The 22638-nt window shown below is 44.4% G+C and overlaps 1 protein-coding gene across 6 annotated transcripts in view; it reads right to left on the minus strand.

Moving 5' to 3' along the window:
• The window catches only part of LOC109856549 (protein trachealess), a 76954-nt gene extending 57202 nt beyond the window's left edge, over positions 1-19752 (minus strand). For 5 of the 6 annotated variants that reach the window (XM_020431935.1, XM_020431934.1, XM_020431937.1 and 2 more), the window contains exons 1-2: positions 19469-19596; positions 258-290 (exon numbers count right to left, since the gene is read on the minus strand). In XM_020431935.1, coding sequence (XP_020287524.1) covers positions 258-290; positions 19469-19593 — 158 coding nt within the window. In that variant the 5' untranslated portion in view covers positions 19594-19596. Of the gene's footprint in view, positions 1-257; positions 291-19468 lie in introns of all 6 variants that reach the window. The other variant, XM_020431929.1, reaches the window with a different exon arrangement.
• Positions 19753-22638: the final 2886 nt, after the last annotated feature.

Genomic DNA, 22638 nt, shown 5'->3' on the forward strand with positions numbered 1-22638 from the left:
TCGCCAGCCAGAGATCTTTTATATCGTTAGCCGTTCATCGAGACCGCTCCTTTTCATAGCCTCTTCCCTCCCCTCCCTGTTCTGTATTATTAGCTAGATCGCTTTTGTCCTTGCTCTGACGCGCGCACACAGAGCCCATGCCGCCCGGTTTATCAGCAACGTAAAAACGTTGAAGAAGAATTGCAAACTCTTGGGTTTTCGCAAACGAAAACATCGATAGGCAAAAACACAACTAGCAGAATGAATAAATTTCTTACCTGTCTGTCCAGCAGAGCGCTTCATCTCGATACCTGGAAACAGAAGAAACAGAATTTTATTTAGACAGAGAGGTTTGATATTGATAAATTTACAAACACGTTACAAGTAGTTAACGTTCGAAGATGTTTTTTGACGAGTTTGAACCGCGTTAGTGTCATTTTTATTATACCGACGTTTTATTGAACATTTCAGCTCACTTCATCAGGGTTTCACGAGCGGCTTGATACTGAATAATAAAAAAATAACATCTTCGAATGTTAATACAACACACCGCGAAAGCATCAAATATCAGATTACAAGTAATTATTTTAATCTACTAGCACAACACAGGCGCGCGCTACGCGCACGCTATTGTTATTTTTATTTAACGTGTTGTCAGTGAACACAACCTGTCACCGCGATGACAGATAGTATATACGTCTTATAAACCATATAATACACATATGAGAAATGTCAGAAATAACGTATGAAAATCAAACTAAAAAAATAGTGAGAGAGAGAAGTGGAAAAACAACACGTGACAGGGAAAAGAGTAAAAAAGAGAATATTATATATATTATATGTAATAGTCTATATCTATATATAATACACACACATACGCATATATGTATATATATATATATATATACGTGATTACGGTATATATATATATAATAGTAATCACGTGACCGAAGTCAGTAACATCGCCGCGGTCGCGCGGCCGAGGCCAGTGACCCCGCCCCCACCAAGGCCGCGCGGCCGAGGTCAGTGCCCTGTCAAGGCCGCGCGGCCGTGGTCAATGACCCTGCCAAGGCCGCGCGGCCGAGGTCAGTGACTCCGCCAAGATTGCGCTGCGGAGGTCAGTGACATTACTGTAGTATGTATATAATGCATATAATACAATATAAAGTATAATATTATAAATATATAATAAATTATATGTATAATATGTATTATTTAATGTTATATATATGTATTATTTAATGTGTTATATATAATATAAATTACAGTCACGTTATTTTCACGTGTTGTTTTTCTACTCTTTCCCGTTACGTGACTTTACTTTAGTTAAGTTTTTAATTTTTTCTACATATACGAACTGTCTTAAAATCGCTTTTCATTATTTACTCTCTCGATCTTACCGATTCGATTCGACTCCAAACGCACACTTCTCGGTCCAAATGCCTTTTTTAATATAGGATAAGTGTGTGTGAATCTCCAAAATTTCACATATCGAATAGTAAGAGAAGGCCAATGGAAGCAAATAACGTAGTGGCGTTTTGTTCAATAAATTCAATTGCAAACGGTTTGTTTTTTAATTTATTTATTCGATAAGATTTGTATTGAAAATGATCAAATCCAAAATGGTCGAAATGTTTGGCAGCACTCCACCAACGGGGTTTCTCGCACACACACATTGGCCTTTTCTTATTATTCAATTACGAGTAATATTTATAAATTAGTTTTTCCAAGAGGTAAATGTAATTTATATCGCTTCGTATCTGTGACATCATTTCTTAAGCCGAAATCGGTTCTTGTATACAAGTATATTACTAATTCGTCGCGGTGCGCGATCGGCGCACTGCTCCCTCTTAAGATCAACCCCAAAGTCGAAATCCCGTGTCGCAGCTTACAGGAAAAAGCTTTTATATGAAAGCTCGGCTAGAAGTAAGATCGCCGTCGTAAATAGCGCGCGAGCGCCTAATCTCGCGGTTGAATTGTGCCAAGTGTACATTCTCGCTCTTTGGACCCTTCCTTTTCTACTTCGTCGCGAATAAANAAANCNNNNAAAAAAAAAAAAAAAACTCAAAATTTATCAACTTTATCAATAAATTATGAAAACGGAATCGCAAATTATTTTTGTCACGATCGGTCATTTTTCACGCCGAGAATCTCGGTATTTGGTATCACACAACGTGTATCTTCTTTTGTGTGTAACTCGCGTCAGAAAGTCACGAACGGCGGATTTGTCGACGAGAGCGGAGAGACCAAATTTGCGGCAGAGCAACGTCGGAGCGGTACCACCACCACCACCACCACCACCACCAACGTCGTCGTCGCCAGATGAATCAGAAGAAACGCGAGAAAGTGGGGCCTGTCAACGGGCGACATGATTTAAAGCCAAATATTACGACAGAACGCGCATTCCTTCGACGTCGTCCCCGGCTAAGCAAGACGACGACGAGGGGTGAGCGACACCGAGGGATGAGCCCGTAAGTCGTGCAGATATGTTGGCCACGGTTTATTACCGGGCCGTCGGTATGGTCTGTGCGGGGTGGATGAAGGAACATTGATTTAATGCGGGAGTAATTGGGCGGCCGGACGTCTCTATGAGCGCGCCACCTTCTACCGCTAATGCGTTCCCGCCCTTCTAACCTTTCGGCTAACCACCGTGCGAGCGAGCGTGCTAGAGCGGTTTGTTGTCTCTCCCTCTGTGTGTGCGTGTTATGTGTATGTGTGTACCACCCTCGCTCCTTCTTCCACCCGCGGGTGGAACGTGAGAAAGGCGAACGCTTTATTACTGCTTTTATTGCTCGACGAGTTTTAGCCGGCGCGCGTACCGCAGCTTGTGGATCGGCTTATGGCGCTTATTAAACTTTGATGTCACCAAATCGCTCTTTCACTCTCGTCTGCTCTCGTCTCCTCGGGCTAACGCTGTGGCACGCGGACGTTGCATGAAAGTGGATTCCCTCCTGGAGAGGAGACGCGGTCTGTCTCTCCTCTTCGACGGAGAACGCGATAATTTTATTAGAATACAAATTTCATGACGACGACACGATATCTCCTCGTCGATACGATCTCCGCGCGTACATAATAAATAAAAAACAAAAAATGTATTTTTATCTTTCCTGTTTTTTTTTTTTTTATCAAACGCAACAAACTATCGTTGCAATTAAAGTGTTTTTTTTTATTTTATTTCCGCGCGCACATAAGAGAGAAATGTCGATGTGAATAAAGCAATTATCTATAAATATCCATCTTTTCCTCATTACCGTGTATCGTAAATTACACACAGTGTAATAATTTTTAAATTTATCCAGTTGCGCAAAGTTAGAGAAATTGAGTTAAAACTCGATTATTCCAGCGGACTCGGCTTGTCATAATTAGCCGCGTTACTTAAGCACACACATAACGTCGGCGCGCGTATACTTAGAGCCACCTAACAGTAGATTAACGGTCATTATAGTCAATCCCGTTTATCCTCGTCATCGCGTGCAGGAAATTAAAGGGTGCGTCTCGAGATTTGCGTGTAATGTAGCCACTGAAACCTTCCAGGTGTTGAAATTTTATTAGCTCTCGAGCAAACTCTAAACGCGCCGTGCGCGCGGAATGCAAATGATACCGATCGTAACGGCACCAACGCGGAAATCGCTTCCGCGAGTCTTGCCGCGGAATGTGATGGTGCGTTTCACGAAGACACAAGATTTTAGTTCAAGTTTTTACGATATCGAAATAACAGTTCGGCCGCGAATAATACAAATGTAATACGAGGCGAAGGGGGATGAAAGTTTTCTATCACAAATCTTCTCCGCATAATATCGAACGTGAAATTTTCACGCTTGTTTCTCGTATTTCGCGAAATAGAACGCGGGCACGTAGAAAGATTTCCCATGTAAGCGCGGAGAGAGCTCGTCCTCCTCCTCACGCGCGCCATGTGTCGCTAAGGCCGCCAAGAACCGAGCGGGGAGGGAAGCGCGCGTTTCTGCTCTCGCTCGACGACGAGGGACCGCAAACGTGCTCTACAAGTAGTCATAATACGTGGACCTGGGGGCATACTCACACATGGCGCGGATCACGTCAAAGCGGCACTCCCTGCGCCACCCCCAACCGGTGTAAAGTTAAACTTTGGCTACACCGGCTGCGCGAAATGTCTGTTCCGGACGATGCGACGGTCCGCTTTCTGATCGCGCATGCCGGAGAAGAACTTTTCTCTGTAACGAGCGACGAAGAGGTCTCCGTGTCCGAAATGATGTCGCTCGACGAGCGATTGGCGAGCGTACAAATATCCGCTAGCTTTTAGATGTTCCGAGAGAATTGTTATTTTATATATTATATTATTGCGCGTGCGTATCTTTAAATTGTGTATATTTATTATTATTAAAAACCGTTTTTTATATTTACAATCGACTAAAAAAAGTGACGATGAAGATGTAACATTTTGTTAAATTTGATCGCGACTAAAATTTAAACGTTCTATGTATGAGAAGCTATAAATTCTCGTTTCACTCGAAACAATAAGTTTGAGAAACACTGTTTGCAGCTCGAGTCGAACGAGAGTAAGACGTGGAAGTGAGCAGCAAAGCGACACTGCTGTAATCAGTACCATTTTCGCGTTAGCACAAACGGAGAATTCGAATATAGCGGAACTTTTTTTTTTTTTTTTTATCGCAGACGACGAGGTAACGCCTTTCTTCGCGCTCCGCGAAAAGAACGCTGTAACTCATACTTGATGAAACTTTAATTCGGATCAAAGGTACCCGAACCTTAGCAAGTCGTGAAATATCACGTTAAACCGTGATGCTAAGCGCATTCGAAGTACCGTTCGAATTACAATCGGGATATAAATGCGTCTGTGTATATATCTATAGCGCAATTCGCATCGATAAAAACTAAAAACTAAAATAACAGAATAATCTTCGAGAGAAGATGCGTAAAAACGTTTGAAACAAAATTAAAGAGTAAAATTAAAACGAATTTGCGAAAATAATACACAAACGCGATATCGCGGTCTCGATCGGACAAATGTGCCAAAGCGGGAGTGGAAGTTACAAAAGAGTATACCACTCTGTCGATGAACAAATCGAGTGATCCAAACCGCGGTTACGTATCCCCGGAGCTTCGGGAAAAAAAGTTCGAGTCCCCTCGCGGGACACAGCACCCCGGTGCGGTGCGGCGCGGCGCGGAGTGCCGCGCTGCCGATCGGTCAGTGCACCGTGTCGTCGTCCCGACTCGTTTCGGTATACCTATATGCAGGCACGACCTACGTTCCAGCGCGGAACGGAGAGCGGGAGCATAGCTGGCGCGCATTATCACATACGTTAAGTTTTTCTCTCTCTATTGGCCCAGAGCGGGGACACGAAAAACGACTGATTAATCGAACCAACACGGGGAACATTCTTGCCTTGAGATATAGAAGGAGAGAGAAAGAGAGAGATAGAGAAAGAAACGAGAGAGCGAGAAAAAGAGAAAGAGAGAAAGAGAGAGAGAGAGAGAACCAGTAGTAGCGGCGGCGGCGGCGGTGGCGGCGGCGGCGGCGGCGTCGGCCTGCCCCGTGCCCACCACACCCTGCATTCGCGCATCTGCGTCCGCGTACAAGAGGAGAGAAGGTGGACGAGAAACAGAAGGAGATGAAGAAGGAGGAGAGCGGAAAGGGAGAAAAAGTTCTGGCGGTACGATCGCGGGGAGTTCCACCGATCTCCTTCGTCTTCGACGAAAACCGGAATGCGTTTCTTAGCGGCCGAGATATGTTCCGAACTTACAATTAACGCGGCGCAATAGCGTACGCGGCCGCGCGCGCGAGCAGCAAAAAGCGCAGCGCGCTAACGTGTGGACCCGTCGTCGTCGTTGGTTAGTCCCCGACTCTTGTAAAATGCGTGCACGTTACGTTACGCGCGCGTTCGCCTGTATAAATGCCTAATTTGGGATTGGCCGTTTCTCTCTCGCGCGCGCGCGCACGCGACTTTTTCATCGCGCGATAATTAAATGACAGAGCCGCGGAACAATTTCTTATTCGAGTTTAAAATCGATTTTTCCGCGCGCCGAGATATTAGTTCGGATCGGTATTGTTGTCGCTTTTAAATCGTTATTTCGTGTTTACGAGAGATCACCACCGACGTACACTGACCGGCGCGTGTATTTGACGTGTCGAAATAATAATTAATTACAAACACTTAAACTACACTCGATGTTTTATGTTTTTTTTTTTCGTTTACTCCGCGTATGTCCGACGCACGATTAAAATGACCGATTTTACATCGTAACGCGCGGCAAGATTTATATCTTGTTAACGGCTCGCGCGTTTATTGTTCGGGTCGCAAAGGTGTTTCGTACGTAAGCCGAAAGGATAACGAAAGTTAAAAGCGTGTCGCTTCAAAGGCTACATGAACTGGAATAATAACGACATGTAAAAATGAATCGAGCGACAAAGTGGACGGAGAGAAATATTACGCGCGCGCGCGTGCATGTTACGTACCGCCGCTCCTCGTGCCGCACTTCTCTCGATCATTTCGGCGATGTAACGAAAGCTACGTGTCGTTGTGGCGGTGTCGTAATGCGAGGCGTTATGTTGTCGCGACGAGTCGTAAAATTCAACCTGTTAACTTCTGATCGATTCTCGAGGGAGAGGGGGAGCGGGCCATATATTACAAGCTTTGGTATTAAATTCCGAAACGTCAGATGTAATAATTTTTTCATTAATCCCTATTGGTTCTGCTTCGTTATAATTTGTTTCACTTGTCGAGCAAAAGCTCCCGCGATATCTCTTGGAGACAAAAAAAAAAAAAACAAAAAAAGAAACGGAGCGAGATCAATGCACAAAGTGTGTTATCGAGATGCAAATTTTAACTCAATTTTAGATCCGCCGCAAAATAAAAAGATATCGGTGTAAATTTTGTGGCTATCGGAAACTTTGTTACATTATATACTACTCACGAGTTAATTCTGCGACGCGAAATCTGCGATTGGGGGTATGGTTAAGTGTGTGTCGCGCGCGATATGCTCCGCGCGCGGACGAGATACATAAATTGGAAACTTATCGGCAAGAAAAAGAAAAAGAGAGAGAGAGAGAGAGAAAGAGAACGACAGACCGTTCGGAGCATTCATTTCATTCGCAAGCGTCGACTTATCGCGACGTGAGGTGTCGCAGCGTTTAAATAAAAGCTCCCGGGTCGCCGCGGTTAAAGCGAAAAAAGGTGTTTGGAAAAACACGAGATTTCAATTAAAGAAACAAGTTTAATAATGAGACACTCTGGATTTATTGGCTCGAAAGCCGCGGCGCCTAAATGTCTCTGTGAGTGTATTCGGATGTTCGCGCGCTAGGCTCTTCACGGGAGCACGCGCGTTTATAAGGGTATGCGTGCGTGCACGTGCGCGTGGCCGAGAGAGTGAGAGAGAGAGAAACTTAGAAGGGCCCTATCGGGACCCTACGATACGTCTCACAGAACGGTCTCATTTGCATCGGATCGAAATTCGTTACCTTTTCGCGAGATAATCATACTGTTTCACTCAGCGTTGGCACCTCGACGTTTCGTTAATCCCAATCGAATTTATTCAATGTTGTTTTGAAGAACCGAAGTTACGTGGTAACATATACACGAAAAAACAATTGCAAATATAATAACAATAAAAATAGAACTTTCGCGTTCGATCACCACATATATATATATATATATATATATATGTATATAGTAGGTATATATAAAAATCATTACAAAATAACTATCCAATATCTAAAACGATCTGATGGAACGGACAGGCGATCGAAAAGAGAGATAACGATATATGTATGATAGATAATGCCTGAGTGTGATAGAAAAATTTATAAGAGGCGATGAAAGAGGGGGCGCGCGATCGTGCGCGATTAAACGTTAGCGAATGTGATTCACGTGATATAGGCATTCTGTCACAAATAAAACCATTCGTAATGCATAATCGAGGAAATTACACGTCGTTGTCGTCGTTGTCGTCCTCGTCATCGTCGGCGTCTTTACGTTCACGTAGCATTTTCATCTAAAACCCCCTCCCCCCCCCCAACTTATTTCTTCACGGTGCATCGATTAACAAGCTTCTTATCTCGTTTAAGGATTTTTATGGCAAAAGTTATGGCTCGAACATTGCTGTCAGTGGACGCGGACGAGAAACCAGAGGGAGCGGAGAAGGGAAGTGGGTGCTGCATCGTCGGCAGACGCGTCTTAAAGACACGATCCACGAAGTAATCGTGTTTCGAACCCCGGGCCCGATAAAAACGCCACGATACGAATCGGCGCGGCGGTTCGTCGGCGATTAGCTTCGGGCTACGAATCTCCCGTCCCACATTAAATCATGTAATTTTTATCGAATCTCAAATATGATCTCCCGGTGCGCCTATATCGTGGAAATTATGCATAAAACTTATCATCATTTATATTCTCTTGTGCGCTTATCGATTTTGCCGGTGCGCGCGAGTGCACGGCAATGACCATTTCGCGAAATCACCGGCTTTCGCGCCGTTTTAATTTTTCTTCCGCGCGCGCCCGCGATATCGCGCGCGCACCGGCGAGTAAATTGAAACGCGATCTCGTTCGACTACCAAGTTTTTGACGTCGTCATTATCTCGTTACGCCTATTTACGCATATTACGCGCGCCATGTATGTATATTTAATATTAAATTTCCTTTTAATTTCCCGGAGTAAAACTCCGGATAAAAGAAATAAAAAAAATAAAATAAAAATCCACGAGATAATATCTTGAAAATTGATCGCCTTTATTCTTCGCACATATAATGACATATACTTTGCGAATGACTAAAATGACGTATTTCGCGACTTGCTGAATAACGTCGGCATCCGTTTCCAAAGCGGCATGTTGGCTACCCGCTGCGCCGTACAGCTCGTTCCGTTTACCCGTCGTCCCGGAGCGCTCTCTCGCTCTCCGCGCCCGTATGGGAGCGCCTCTTTCTTGCAAGAACGAGTCTTCGTTCCCCGAAGGGTTGGTAATTCGCCGATTAAATTGAAAACGGCAAGGCTAATTGCGCCGCGTCTGTATTATTCATCGGATCTCCGTCATCGGTTTTCGCCTTTGGTATTTTGCCAATCGACTCGATTGTCCGAACGAATTCTTCAAGAAAATCGAAGGAAAACGTCGCGTTTCCGTTCTCGAATTATAACGAAATTAAATTTTTGTTCACAGAATTTTTTTTTTTTTTCAATTATTTTAAAACAGATAATTTTATCGCATCTCTTCAAGATTTAATATTTGCATGTCTCTCTCCGAATCGGATCCGGTCCGTGAGCGCGATCATGAACTCTAATAAAACTTCTTATTATAATGTAATAAAGAGCTCTCTGGCAGTGTTTTTATTTTACAATTAAATCGGCTTTGCGCCCATACAATTACACACATAGACATACCGATGATAATAGACGCTACGTCCCGGAGACGTGTAGTGACGCCCACGTGGTCACTTGACCTCCCTACGCCTCCGTATCTCTTAGTTAACCTTATCAACTCGATTCAACTCGACCTAACCGGAGCCGACTCACGGTTTGCTAGTGCGTAACTTGGCTTATACATGCGACATACGGTCGTACATCTGTTTTTTTTTTCTCTCTCCTATGCAGTCTCTCGTAATATCATTAGTTTTGTGAAAAAAAAATCGTATTCCTATTCGATGTTGTCAACTCCATTCGGGACGTCCCTTTCTGGACCAAATTCAGTAAAGATTAGCTTATTATTATTATTATTATTATTATTATTATTATTATTATTATTATACACGAAGTATGTTACACGCACTAGAGTAAAACTATTAATTTGTTCGAAATAAAAATACAAAAAGTCGGTTTATATAAAATCCAATAGAATAATTTTAATTTTTGAATCTTAAAATTATCCAAAAAAAAAAAGATTCCAACAATTAGCTCGCAATTTCTCATTAAAATTTGTTTTCTCTTAATTTATTCAATACGAGAGTCGCGTTTAATTACGTCGAGCTCGAGAGTGTGTCGAAGGAAACCTCCCTCGCTAAAAAATTCATTGAGGCAAAATTTGCCGGGTGGTCTAGATATCGCAGATATGCAAAGCGCGAGAGATCACTCGCGTGCACCCTCGCGGGCGCAACAAGACGCGGGCGTGAAGAAGAGGTCGGAGGGTGTGTGTGTGTGTATCGATCTAATAGTAATGAGCCCGATGCCGGTCGGAAGATTTTGAAATATACATTATGACGGGGATTATGGTTATGCATGCGGGAAAGGCGCTGAGAGTATTTTTCTTTTGATATACCCTTCTCCCTCTCGCAACCTGGAGCATCTTCGCAGCGACGGATGAGATTTGAATAAAAGTATCCGGCAGCACGACCGCGCTATGCGCGCCGCGAGTCGCTCTCTCTCTCTCTCTCTCTCTCTCTTTCACTCTCCGTTGGGGCTTGATTCGCTAGCTACTTTTTACAACTGTGCGGTCTCATTAAATATGTATAGATTCGCGCCCCGCGCGTGTTCCCCTCAATTCCTCGGTTTCTCCCCGCCTTCTTTGTATCACCTCCGATGATATAACCGCATCAACGATTACCGAAAACATATGTTTTAAAGATGACGAGCGAACGAATAAATCTCCCGTGCTCCTCTCTCGCGTTGCTTCAACTATTCTACACGCTCCGCCTATTCAATCGGTGCGACTGGAGAGTTTCGACATTTTTCGTGAAAAACACACACTTTTGACACGAAATCGTTGAAACGCGCACATATTTATCATACGTGCGGGTATATACGTGCGCTCGTTTTGTACACGTTGTGTGAATGACGTGTTTTTGAATTAACGACGAAACGCGTTTTGCGCCGCGTCGGTGAAGCGCAAACAGCGCAAACAGGGATAACGACATCTGATCTATGTGTACTCCAATATCCTTCAGTTCATCCCTCTCGGGTCTGCGTGACCCGGATTTAAAAGCCATAGAGGCTCGTAGAGCGACGTTCGGTTTCTCAAAGCGCTACCGGTGTTCGAATACCAGCTAATCGCGCGAAGCAGTCTAGCGTAACCATTGATATTTTCACAGCGCCCGCGGCTATACCGCCTATAAACCTAACATTAGTAGTCGCGCAGTCGATTTTAACGCGTTATCCAGGTAGTGGTTCGTATCGGTGCGGCGATCTCGCGTAACTCGCTTAGGTAAAGATACTATTAGGTAACTTGTGAATTAGCTGTCCTACTACCAGACACCGCGTATATGCGCGTATATATATATATATACGTGTGTGTATATTTATATACGACAAACACAAAAATATTGAGTTACCGTGCAATTGTAAACGTCGATATTTCGATGTAAAAGCACTCGTGTGATCGACGGAGATGTTAAAATTAGAAACTTCGCATTTCTGTAAGTTGTTCGATGATTCTTTTTTTTTTTTTTTTTATTAAGACGCGATATATCGCGCGGGTGGTTTCATTTCTTCGCGGAACAAATGAGCCGCAAGTTATTCACACCCCGAGATCCCTCCCCCGACCCTTCCATTTAAAAAATGTAAATTTGTTAATGCAAGTAATGGGGGCGTGAAAATTTGTTCTCGCTCTTCCCCGAGTTGCGCGCGCACCGCCGCCACCCTATTACCTGAGACTATTATCCAATACAAAAAATCAAATAAAGTATGCTAAGTTACGCTTCGAAGACTTTGGGGAGCTCGAAACTGCCGAGGGGTCGTAGAAACATTTTTTTTACTCCGTTCCCCCACGTAGCGTCACAACAACCCGTCGTCGACTTACTCGCGCTTTTTCTTCGTCGCCTATTAACTTCCAACAGGCTGTAACAATGAAACTTTCCTCGCGATTTATATATAGTTTAATCTCCGTTCTCGCGTATCGAAAAATTCTGCAGCTTTCGATCGCTTCGATTGTCGCGCGCTTCGCGACCTTCGCGGTCGAGAAATTTTTTTTTATATCCCAAGATATAAAAAATCATTTTAAGAAATTTTTATCTTTAATTAATATATATTATAAATAAATCGTTTTTCACTGTTTTATAAACACATAGTTTCGAAGGTCTGAAAGAAGGAAAATCGCATTTCGCACTGGTATGCATTTCCGTGATTTACTATGGTTACAACCACGTTAAAGCCGCCCCGTGATTCGTGATGTTGCAAATTGCATAAGATCGAGTGTAAGCTGAACATATACCGTTTGTGGCTCGTCCGACGAGCAGAACCGTGGCGGCGGCGGCGGCGGCGGTATCAGTAGCCTGTTCTTATCCGCTGATCCGCATCTACATTATTAAACTTGATTGGAGGCCAGGCCAATTCCCGCGCGAAAACGACTTATTGCAGCGTGGCGTAGTGCGCGCCTGGACGTTAGACCATTATAGAAAGTGCTGTTTAACGATTCGAAAAATCTTAACTTAAAAGTACGATAATCGAAAAGCGGATTCGTAAAATTAATAAATTTTTCAACAATTGTCGAGAGACACTTTACGCTTTACGTGGCTGCGCAACGTTTTTTTTTTCCACGTCGATAAAAATTTTGTTTTCGGAAACAAATTTTTGTCCGAGCAAACAACAGAACGCGCGAAACGACAGTTATAAAATAAATAAAAATAAATCGCTATATACGTCACTTTCTAACAACGGAGACTTGTTGTATATATATACACGCGACACGCCATTTATTACACGGATTCGCGCAAGAATCGCGTTAGTTGCATAACGTGTAATAATAAGTTTCACGTAATGCGCGGTCGCGAGAAAAAACAAAAACAAAAAAACAAAAGGATATCGAGAACTGACGCCTGGGAAACACAACACGGGGAGAATCTGAAAAAGCGCCGTTTTACGCTTCAGGTAATATCGTCGAATATGATGGAATGCGCGCCGATCGGCACGGCGGCTGTACGGTCAGTTTGCGGGAGGGATAAAATCACGATCGTTGTGCAAGAAGATCGAGCGCAATCTCTCGCACATTGTTTTAACTTCGCGAAAAAGTCGGAACAAATCGTCCGTCTTAAACCGACGACGAACGGACGAACATAATAAATCGCGTCGAATGAAAACGCATATTCGTATACACTCGCGCGAACACGACGTATTCCACTTCGTGGGAAGAAATCAACGGCAGAGAGGAGGGAGGGGGAGAAACAGGGAAGAATAGAAACGATTTTTCGAATAACCTATAATTGGTTTTCGAGTCGAAGGGCGTCCGTGTGTTTGCGGGTGTTAAATGAAGTTCTCCCATAAAGAAGTCGCGGCGTGGTGTATATATCGCCATAACTAAATTCCACGCCGCGGCGCGCGAGCGGCCTTGATACGGCCCGAGCGTATTGAAATAAAACGTATCAAAGTGGCGTGCAAGATGTCGGGAGGTTTCCCCCACCTCCTCTACCCCTCCTCTTCTCTCAATGGGCGTTTTTCAAACTAATTAAAGTGGATATTAAATCACTTCTGCGCCACACGCACACATACGCACACACCTGTGCGGGATTCACTGACGTACGACCCATTAATTAACGTTTCCGATGCTATAGAATATCGCTTGACTCTCTACGTGCGAGAGAAAAAAAGATTTTCGAGATACCTTTCTGATTGCCGATCGTTACGCGAGAATTTCGCGAGAAACACGAAAATTGTTCGAATGAACAACGCTTATATGCCGGGGCGAATGTTTCGCGCTCTCTCGCTCTTTCTTTCTTTCTCTTTCTCTCTCTCTTTCTCTCTATCTCTCTCTCCCTTTCGTTTGAAAGCTCGTATGTATATTTGACGTGCAGCATTATTATCAAGAGGGAACACATATTAAGTCTGTAAACGTTCCCATATCTAATAATCGATCCAGGATTGGCAAGATAATATAAGTTGATGGGGGACGAAAGAGAAAAAAAACGTCGGGGAAAGGGGAGAGGCCCTCTCGCTAGGCCAAAAAGGTTCAAAGGGACCAAAAGAACGAAGCTGTGTCCTCGTGTGCTTTTTACATCGCAACGGGTTGTGTACGGTCGACGCGCGACCCGATCATTACTGCAAGCGTATTATAAAATCCTTTTCGCGGAGATTATCGTCTACGCGCTTCTTTCTTTCGTCGACTTTTTTTTCACGATAATCGATCGATATCGCGACTTCGAGATACGCGCGCGCGCGCGCGATGATCCCGACGAAGTCGCGAGAAGTCGCAATTGATTTTCGAAAGACGAGTGTCGCATCCCGAACACACGCGTTTCACGACGAAACGAGCGATCGCGCACGAGCGCGAAGTCGATCGCACAAGGATGACGTCGCGCACGAGACGACGCGCGGGTTATAGCCGAGCGAGGAAGAACCGAGCGAGGAAAGACGGGGCCGAGGAAGGGAACGAGAGGGCCCCGCAGGCGAGTTGTATAATATGAACGCGCCGCGCCGGAGTTTCGGCAGGCTATAATCAATTCTGATTGCAGTCCAGCGGATCGCAGCGCGATCCACTGGCCGATAGCCGAGAAAAAAGTCAGCGCTTCCAACTACCGGGCTGCACACGGTGGTATAGCCGAAGAAGCCGGGGAGGACGAAGGGACAGAGATAAAGTAAAAGAATAAGGAGAAGAGAGTAAGAAGCGCGCGCGCGCGCAAAGGAGACACGGTGAGGCTGAAAGGGTGAAAGGGATAGAGCAGGACGGCGAAATCATGGATGGGACACACAAACGTGAATGCGAAAGATGTTTTGAAGAAGAAGTGGGTGGTTTGTAGAGAAGAAAACACCGAGTTTCTCCGAGAGAAACCGAGTATCCCGATACTCTCGATATATATACCGAACGAAACTCGGGGGTGCGAGTTACCTTCGCGTTCTCCTCTTGCAGTTCATCTACGAGAACCGAGCGAGCGAGCGGCGTGGAAGCGAAACGAAATCGAAACGAACAAAAACGCAAGCGAGTTATTTATCGATGGGTCCCGGGGAGTACGATCCGATTCCGAGACGAAGAACGGCAGCGGAACAGAATTCGATGACCGCATCAATTCGCAGAATCGTCGTGAATCAACGTGTGGTTCGATTCGGCGTCGATTTCCGAGGCGACGCCGCTTCGCGCGCTTTTCTATTCAAGATCACTTGGACGAGGGGAGGGGAGCGGGAGAGCTTTATGACGTATTATGCGTATACACATGTGACGTTATTTATAGCAGATTACCTCTCACATACAAAAGAACTTGCGAGAGCAACGATATCGAATTAAGTGCTCTAGAGTCTCTCTCTCGTGAGTAAGGGCACCGTAAGGGCAAAGACCTCGCGCTAAACTATGCATGCCTCTGGCTTCCAATCGGGGTTGGGGGCAATGCCGCCTCTCTCTCTCTCTCTCTCTCTCGGTGTCGAGATATTTTAAATTTCCGCGTAGTGAAAGCGCTATCGATACATAAATAAAATAAAAAAAAAAATAAAAAATAAGATGGATATGATATTGCACGAATAATCGTACGAAGAATCGCGTCACTTCTAATCATTCGATATTATCTAAACGCTCCATCGGTCGTTATATTTAACTCGTCCAAAATAAACGCGAGTGAAGAAACGACGCTGTTCCTATATCGTAAGTGCGAATCTGAAAAGATTTGCGCGATAAGCGATTTCTCGACGACGGATAAAAACAAAAAATCCAAAACAAAACAAAAAAAAGAAAATAACGGAGGACCATATCTCGGTGGCGGATATGTAATGTGCGCGAGTAACTCCAGCAACAACCTTGACTCGCCGCAAGCCATATACTCGCGCGCTTCTTATAATCCCTTGTGTTCGCGCGCGTCCGGCCCCATTAGTAGTTGGCTGACCCATCATTCAATAACGCTTTCAATGTCTGTGCGACCGTGTCTCCGTGTCTTCAAACGTACACACACACACACACACACGGCGGCGCGATAATTAGACCGAATTTCCGCGCGCTAGTACGAATCGCGCGAAAAGCGCAAATCGTTGGTGGCGCGCCGTCAAATTTTTCGAGCTTTGTATTTTTTTTTTTTTTTTCCCCGAGAGCTCACTTTCGCGCGAAGCAATCGCGACAGATCGATCGTCAAAATAGTATAACAAATAGCTTGAAACTGTTTTTTTTTCTTTTTTTTTTTGCAATCAAGTCACATCGCACCGCGCCACATCGCCGCTTCTTCAAATATCATAAACGAAATTGCGACGCGCGAACGCTGACGTCATACAATAATCACGAGCGATATAAATCGTATATCCGGGGGAGTCTGTCAATCTCTCCGAGAAGACAAGTGTCACTGAGATCTCGCATGCGTCTTATACCGCGTTCCCGGATAACACGCGCGCGATACTCTGTGATGCGATTTGTTATGTCTGCTGCGAATGATTATTATTTAGCGTCGCGGCGTTGTACATACGCGCGTCAAGTTACGTGATATTAATATTATGATCGTTAAAGAAATGTATATCATGTGCGCGCGTTGGACATTTTCTAACAATGTCAATAACTTTGTTTATCGTCGGACTGTGAGCGCAAAGGGGACACTGAACAGACGACGAAATCCTCGCGCGAAAACACAGCGAGACGAGACGCGCGCATTACAACGTCTATAACAAATCCCAATTGACTGTGTATTAAAATCTCTCTGTGTTTTAAGTAACGTCGCAGTAAGAACTGCATTAAACGTTTTAGTTAGACGGTGTCACGCCTCGAAGGCGACACCCGCGTTTGCTCAATTCCTGAATTAATGAGCAGCATTGACCAAGAGAAACACACGCGCGCACGCACGCACACACACACATACGGTTTCCTGCCGAAAAAGATTTGACACAAGTGGCGTTTCTAAAGAATCAATGCAAATACAGTCTTTCGTGACAAACGATACGGAACGGCCGCTAACGCTCAACTTGACAAGCGAGCGCTACTTCTTATTCATATCGATGCGAATCGGTGTCAAATGTTTCCGCGCGAGTTTTCGCGCTGAATTATCATTTCTGTGGCGCACAACCGGAATATTTCTGAAGCCGAACTAACGCGTAGTAAAAAGATAAGGTTTCCACAAACGGAATATTCATCGCAACCAGAAGAATTTTCGTTCGCGTTCGGAATATTCGCGTGTGTGTGTGCGTTTCTCTTCCCAAAAACGCGACGCTTAAGTCATTCGAGACGACGTATCACGGACGTGATAACACGCGCGATAGATCGTAAACGGAAGAATCGGTGACACATAACAATCGGAATCATCCATGAATCGCGAGCTAGAATAGCAGATCGATTTCGCTTCGTCGCGGTATAGAGCTAAAATCAAAGAGATCAAAACACTTCTCGAGCTGCAGCTTTATTGGAAGACGACGATACGTCAACGTCATTCGCGCTGCCGCTTCTCCACGTATACCAGGTGTTCGGAAATCAAGATTCAAGCAAGCAAGAAGATAAGAAAAAAAGTTTTCGCGAAAGCATTTTGCGTATAAATTATATAAAATAAGGATAAATAATTTTTTTTTTCTACTTTTTGCATCCACAATACGCTACGTTATTATTTAAAAACTGATATGTGAGTTTTTTTTTTTTTTTTATCACTTTTTCTCGCGTAGAATACGAAACAGTGTGAAACTTTTTATTGAAACTATACGAAACACATGGGTTTCTTTTTATCCTGTTTTTTGTCCTCGCAACAAAAAACTTTGCTTCTCTCTGTATATATCGCGGATTTCGGAACACCCTTTACAAGACTCTCTCTTCGTTACAATGTCCGGCGTGATTATACGTTTTATAAATACGGAGCTACAAGACGTTCCTACTAGTTGCTCCAACATCGAAAGCACGACAGACAGGATAATTGATAGCGGAATGCTAATAACTTGTACGAGGCAGGCATTATAATAAGTTTTTTGCCCCCCTGGCGTGTGCCCCGCGTCTAGAATTCTCACTCCCCCTTCCATTGGATCCACATGTGTGTGTGTATGTAGCGAGTGTGTTTTTCCGGTGCTTATTAGCACCGTAATTTGCTTACTTGAAATCTAGCGCGTTGTCGGAAACGATTGATTGACACACGATCGAAATTATCGCGTCGATAAATCGGATAAACGTTTTTATATTAACTCATATTCTGAAGATACGAATCTCCTTTTATCAATTAAGGATAAATATCGCTGCTACTTTATCACACACGTACACACTTTTTGAACGCGTGAGATTAGTCACTTGTACACATTTGTTTGGTGCTTGCGCGAATATTTCCATCACGCGACATCGCGTTGCGCGATCACACGTTTCAAAAGGAAAAAAAAAGCCGATCAATTCGATATCGAATCGTTTTTGCTTTATGAGATAATTCAACGGAAGAAACAAAGAAAGAGGATATATTTTCAATTAGACACACACACAAAGCGCGAGAGGTGCAAGCGAAAATAAATGGATTTAACTACACGTGGTGTGTGCACGAGAGAGGGAAGAGTTTTGCATCTCGCCGAATAGATTAGTAGTTACATATGTTACAAAGTGAAAAAAAATCTTAATACAATTTGCCGGGATATTAAGCGCACGAAGAGTATAATTACGAGAACTGTTCTTATGCGTTGCTTTCCTCCGAGCGATTATACGTCGCGGCATATGGGCATGGAGTGTTTTAATAATTACGGCAGACGATGGAAAGCGTGTATTCGTATTAAGAAAGAATGACAGTACCATATTTCGAAACGAAACATCTCGATAATATCGTCGATCTCGTTGAGTCTCGGAGAAATTAAAGAGAGTTTGCATTCGCGAACTTCTCTTGTCAATTATTAAATTCAAATATATTTATATTTACACAACAACGCACATGTGCGCATATAAATATAAATATACGAGAAAACATATGCATATATGTATCATCTACGTAAAACATTTTTTTTTCAGATTTTTACCAAAAACAAAAAATGTTATGTCACGAGACGACTGTTTTTAAAATTTATCTTTTAATTTAAACAAATTACAAAGCTACGAACGCCGCGAACGTCAATTCGAAATATTATAACAAAGTACTACACGCGAATATTACACCAAAATACTACATGAAGTGAAAAATATCTAGTACTTTGCCAAGTGTTTGCTCAAAATGGGCAAATATGGGAGTACTTCCCCATCGAGGAAATATTTACCAGGCAAATACTGAGAGACCAAGACAAGCGGCCTCTCCATTTGCCGGTGCATCTAGACTAGGCGATGGTAGAAATGCAACGACTTTGTCAGGCTCTTTGCGATATAATATGGTTTAACGTCCATTTTTTTCCAACAGTCTTAGCTACTTTTAACCTCGTAAAGAAATATATTATTTACTCTCGTTTTCTGATTAAAAGCGTATTCCGCGAGACAGATACGCAGAAAACGAACGTTTTGAACGAATTAAAAGTCAGTAAATTTCGTCGCATCTCCCATTTTACATCTTTTTTTTGGTTAACTCAAAGTTATTTGTTTTTCAGAAAAATGCCAAAGTACACCCATAAATTTTATTTTACATAGACGAGTAAATTAAGACTTTTTTTTTCGCGAATTACAACTACAACGAGTCGAACAAATAACAAACCGCGAGAACCGTTTTTTCTCCGCGCAAGAGAAAAACGCGGATTTTTTTTGGCCATTCACCTGGTAGGGAAATAGGGGAATCCCTGATGAACGTGCAGATCCATGGGCATCGCGGGATGAGCGGGCCCGTGATGAGCCGCGGCTTGCACGAAATCACTGCCTGCTGACATGGGTGGCTGCATCATGCCCGCGTGATGACCCGCGAGCATGGCCCCCCAATGGAAACCAGGTGCGCCCGGCATCGCCGACGGATGCTCCAACTCGAGGGCACGGTGACTTCCGCCGGCACCACCGACGATACCACCCCCGGCTGCGCCTGCGGCACTTCCGCCTCCGCGGTGCATCCGCCACCCTTCCACCACGAATGTCGGTGGTATCTCCGTAGTTTATTTCGAATCGAACACTCTTTTTTCTCCCTCTTTTTTCTCTCCTTCTCTTTTTTTTTCTCTTTCTTTTTTTTTTTTTTTTGGCTCTTCGATGATATAATTCGCACTTAAACGCTTTTATTACTCACACACTGTGCGTGTTGCGTGTCACTATTACCCGCACCCGTGTCCGCACCCGCCCACCAGCCGCGCAGCCGGTGCTCGGGCGCCGGCGGCCTTTTCCCGTCGACGCGGACCTGTCGAGCGGGAAGGCTTCTCGTGTCGCGAACTTCTCGACCACCGCACCATCGACCGGTCTCTTCATCCGCGCGGATCGCGATACTCACTTGAATGCCGTGAATGCATGTCGTCGCGAGGCATCGTCGCGGCGGCGGCGACGGCGGCGTGACAGCTGCTGGCTCTGCGAGAAACGGCGCGACGGTGAACGCGGCAACGACGACGGCAGCGGCGGCGCGACGGCGGATGCGGATGCTGCGGGGGAGACAGGTGTCCGCGCCGTAGTATCCTCTGGCGAGCCGCTGCAGTCGGTCGGAGCCGAAGAGTGGCGCAGCCTTTAGCTCGGCCATGAATGACGCGCCGTATTCCGAGTTACTTGACGGAGGCGGAGCCTCGGCCTACTCGTGGCTCACGTGATACCTCCCGCCTCCATTCCCTCTCCCACCCTCTATGCCCTCCCGATAGCCCTGCTGACGCCCGCTTCACCCTCTCGCGACCACGTGCGCGCGCGCCCGGTGCAAGTACACTGTCCTCTCTCGCGTTCTCTCCTCTCTCTTTTTCCCGCTCTTCTCGTTCCCTCCCTACACTCCCTCCGCGTGTGCTATCGAACTCACCCCGAGCGCGTTCGCATCATCCTGAATATTTCAACGCTGCAAGTATTTCAATTTATTTTATTTTTGGCCTAATTTGTGTAAACATATGCAAACATATGTAAGAGGTCAAAACATTTCCTGAACACAACGGACGACATTTACATCGATTACGTGCGTAAGCGAGAATACATATCACACATAATATTTTTCAAGTTTTGACGCGACATTTGAAAGTCTCAAACTCAAAAAAAGATAAGCATCGCGAAAATTAATATGCGATTTCGCAATCTCTCGGAACGGGTTTAAGAGGAACGCCCGTTCGTTGACCATGCCGCGCGGGACAAGCGCGTTGTGATCGACAAAACCGTAGACGCAAGCTCGTTTTGGCGTAACACTTGTTGAGTCACTTCGCCCTCGCAACTAAACGCGTCCCTTAGTGGACGTTCCACGAACGACTTGGGATTTCGAGTGTAAACTTTAGAGATATACTATTTATTCGCGCGCCGCATTACACGCGCCGAATGAAAAAAAAAAAAAAAAAAAAAAAATATGCTTTGCCAGTTTTTTTCTACCTGTTTACGTTCGATTGTTTGCATGTATTACACGAACGGCGCGTTGAAAAAATAAGAAACAGAAAAATTTATTTGTCCCACGTACACATTTATATCCACGCCTCTATCTCATCAAAATGTGACTGACGAAAGAATTCGGAGATTTTCTCCGGCTTCTCTCTCGTCCAATTTTTTTTAATTCTTGCAGTCGTCGAACAAATTATCGCGCGACAAGTGCTTTCTTTCTCTCTTTTATTGGATATATAATTGAGAAACTCTGAAATTATTGCTTCTAATCAGAGATTCGCAGCGCGAATGGTAAATAAAAGCGACGCTGTAACGTACACATTAAATCAGCCCGAGTTACGTCAGCCCCTCGAGTTGTAACCGGCCTACTACCATAAAAAATTTAATCAAAATGCCCTCTTGGTAATTTACAGCTCGCCCTCTCAACCCTTGCCTTGCCAAGGTGACTCCGAGCCGGTGGGCGGAGGACGAGAGCTCCGCTTGCTTAAGTAAGCCGAGTCGAAGTAGGGGCTGCAAGAGACGATAGAGAGGAAAGTAAGACAACCGAAAGTAAGAAGGGACGGAATAAACCCCGTAGGAGTCATAGAACGGCAGCACGATGCGGCCCATTTGCTCGCGTTCGAGATTCTTTCTTTTTTTTCGTAAAAAAATAATTTAGTCCCCGCTCGTTTTTCGCTCTTTTTACGGCTCATGAAAGAGCCACGGTAGAAAACTCAAATTCGTCAATTAGACGACATTCGCACATCGGTCTCGAACGCTTACATATATATATATATTCGTAAAAAATAATCACAAAATAGAGATGTAACAATTTTCACACGTATATTTTCGTTTTCAACAATCATTTGATCGTTACTTAAGTATATATCTCTCTATAGAATTTTTAAAAAACAATTCCATCAATTTTACTTGATTTTTTCATTGCGGTACCGCATAATCGAATCCGCTGTATTCTCATGCGACATTCATAGTGCAATAATAATTTATTTACAATCTCGAGAACTGTCGGAGGGCAGAACGTCGTGCCATTAAGTAGATTCTCTTAAGCAGAAAAATTGTTCCCCAGAGCTGTGGCCTACCTGTGGGTACAGGTGTGAGTCGTAATAACATAGTGGGTGCGCCCTTTAACCTCTAATATCCCTACCTTCGCGCTGACTTCACTAAGGCCGCCGCAAACGGACGTAGGAACACGGCAATCATCGTACCTCTGTATCAATTGCAGGCGCATTATTATTGCGGATATACTTGCCTTTGCGCGTCGTATCATTGAACTTTCGGCAAGCCGCCGCAATCGCATAAATGTTGTCAGGAGACTTGGGGACATGTATTATTTGCGAATATCTCGCAAAGAAGATCGTCGTATCAGTGTATGGAGGTACACGTGAGGGAGAAAGTCTTCTCTGGATTCATGGATTCGTGTACGGGAATGGTATAAGTGTGTGTGTGCGTGTGTGTAT

Source organism: Pseudomyrmex gracilis, unplaced genomic scaffold (genome assembly GCF_002006095.1).
Source record: "Pseudomyrmex gracilis isolate BER0280 unplaced genomic scaffold, ASM200609v1 scaffold_121, whole genome shotgun sequence".
Lineage (NCBI taxonomy): Eukaryota > Metazoa > Arthropoda > Insecta > Hymenoptera > Formicidae > Pseudomyrmex > Pseudomyrmex gracilis.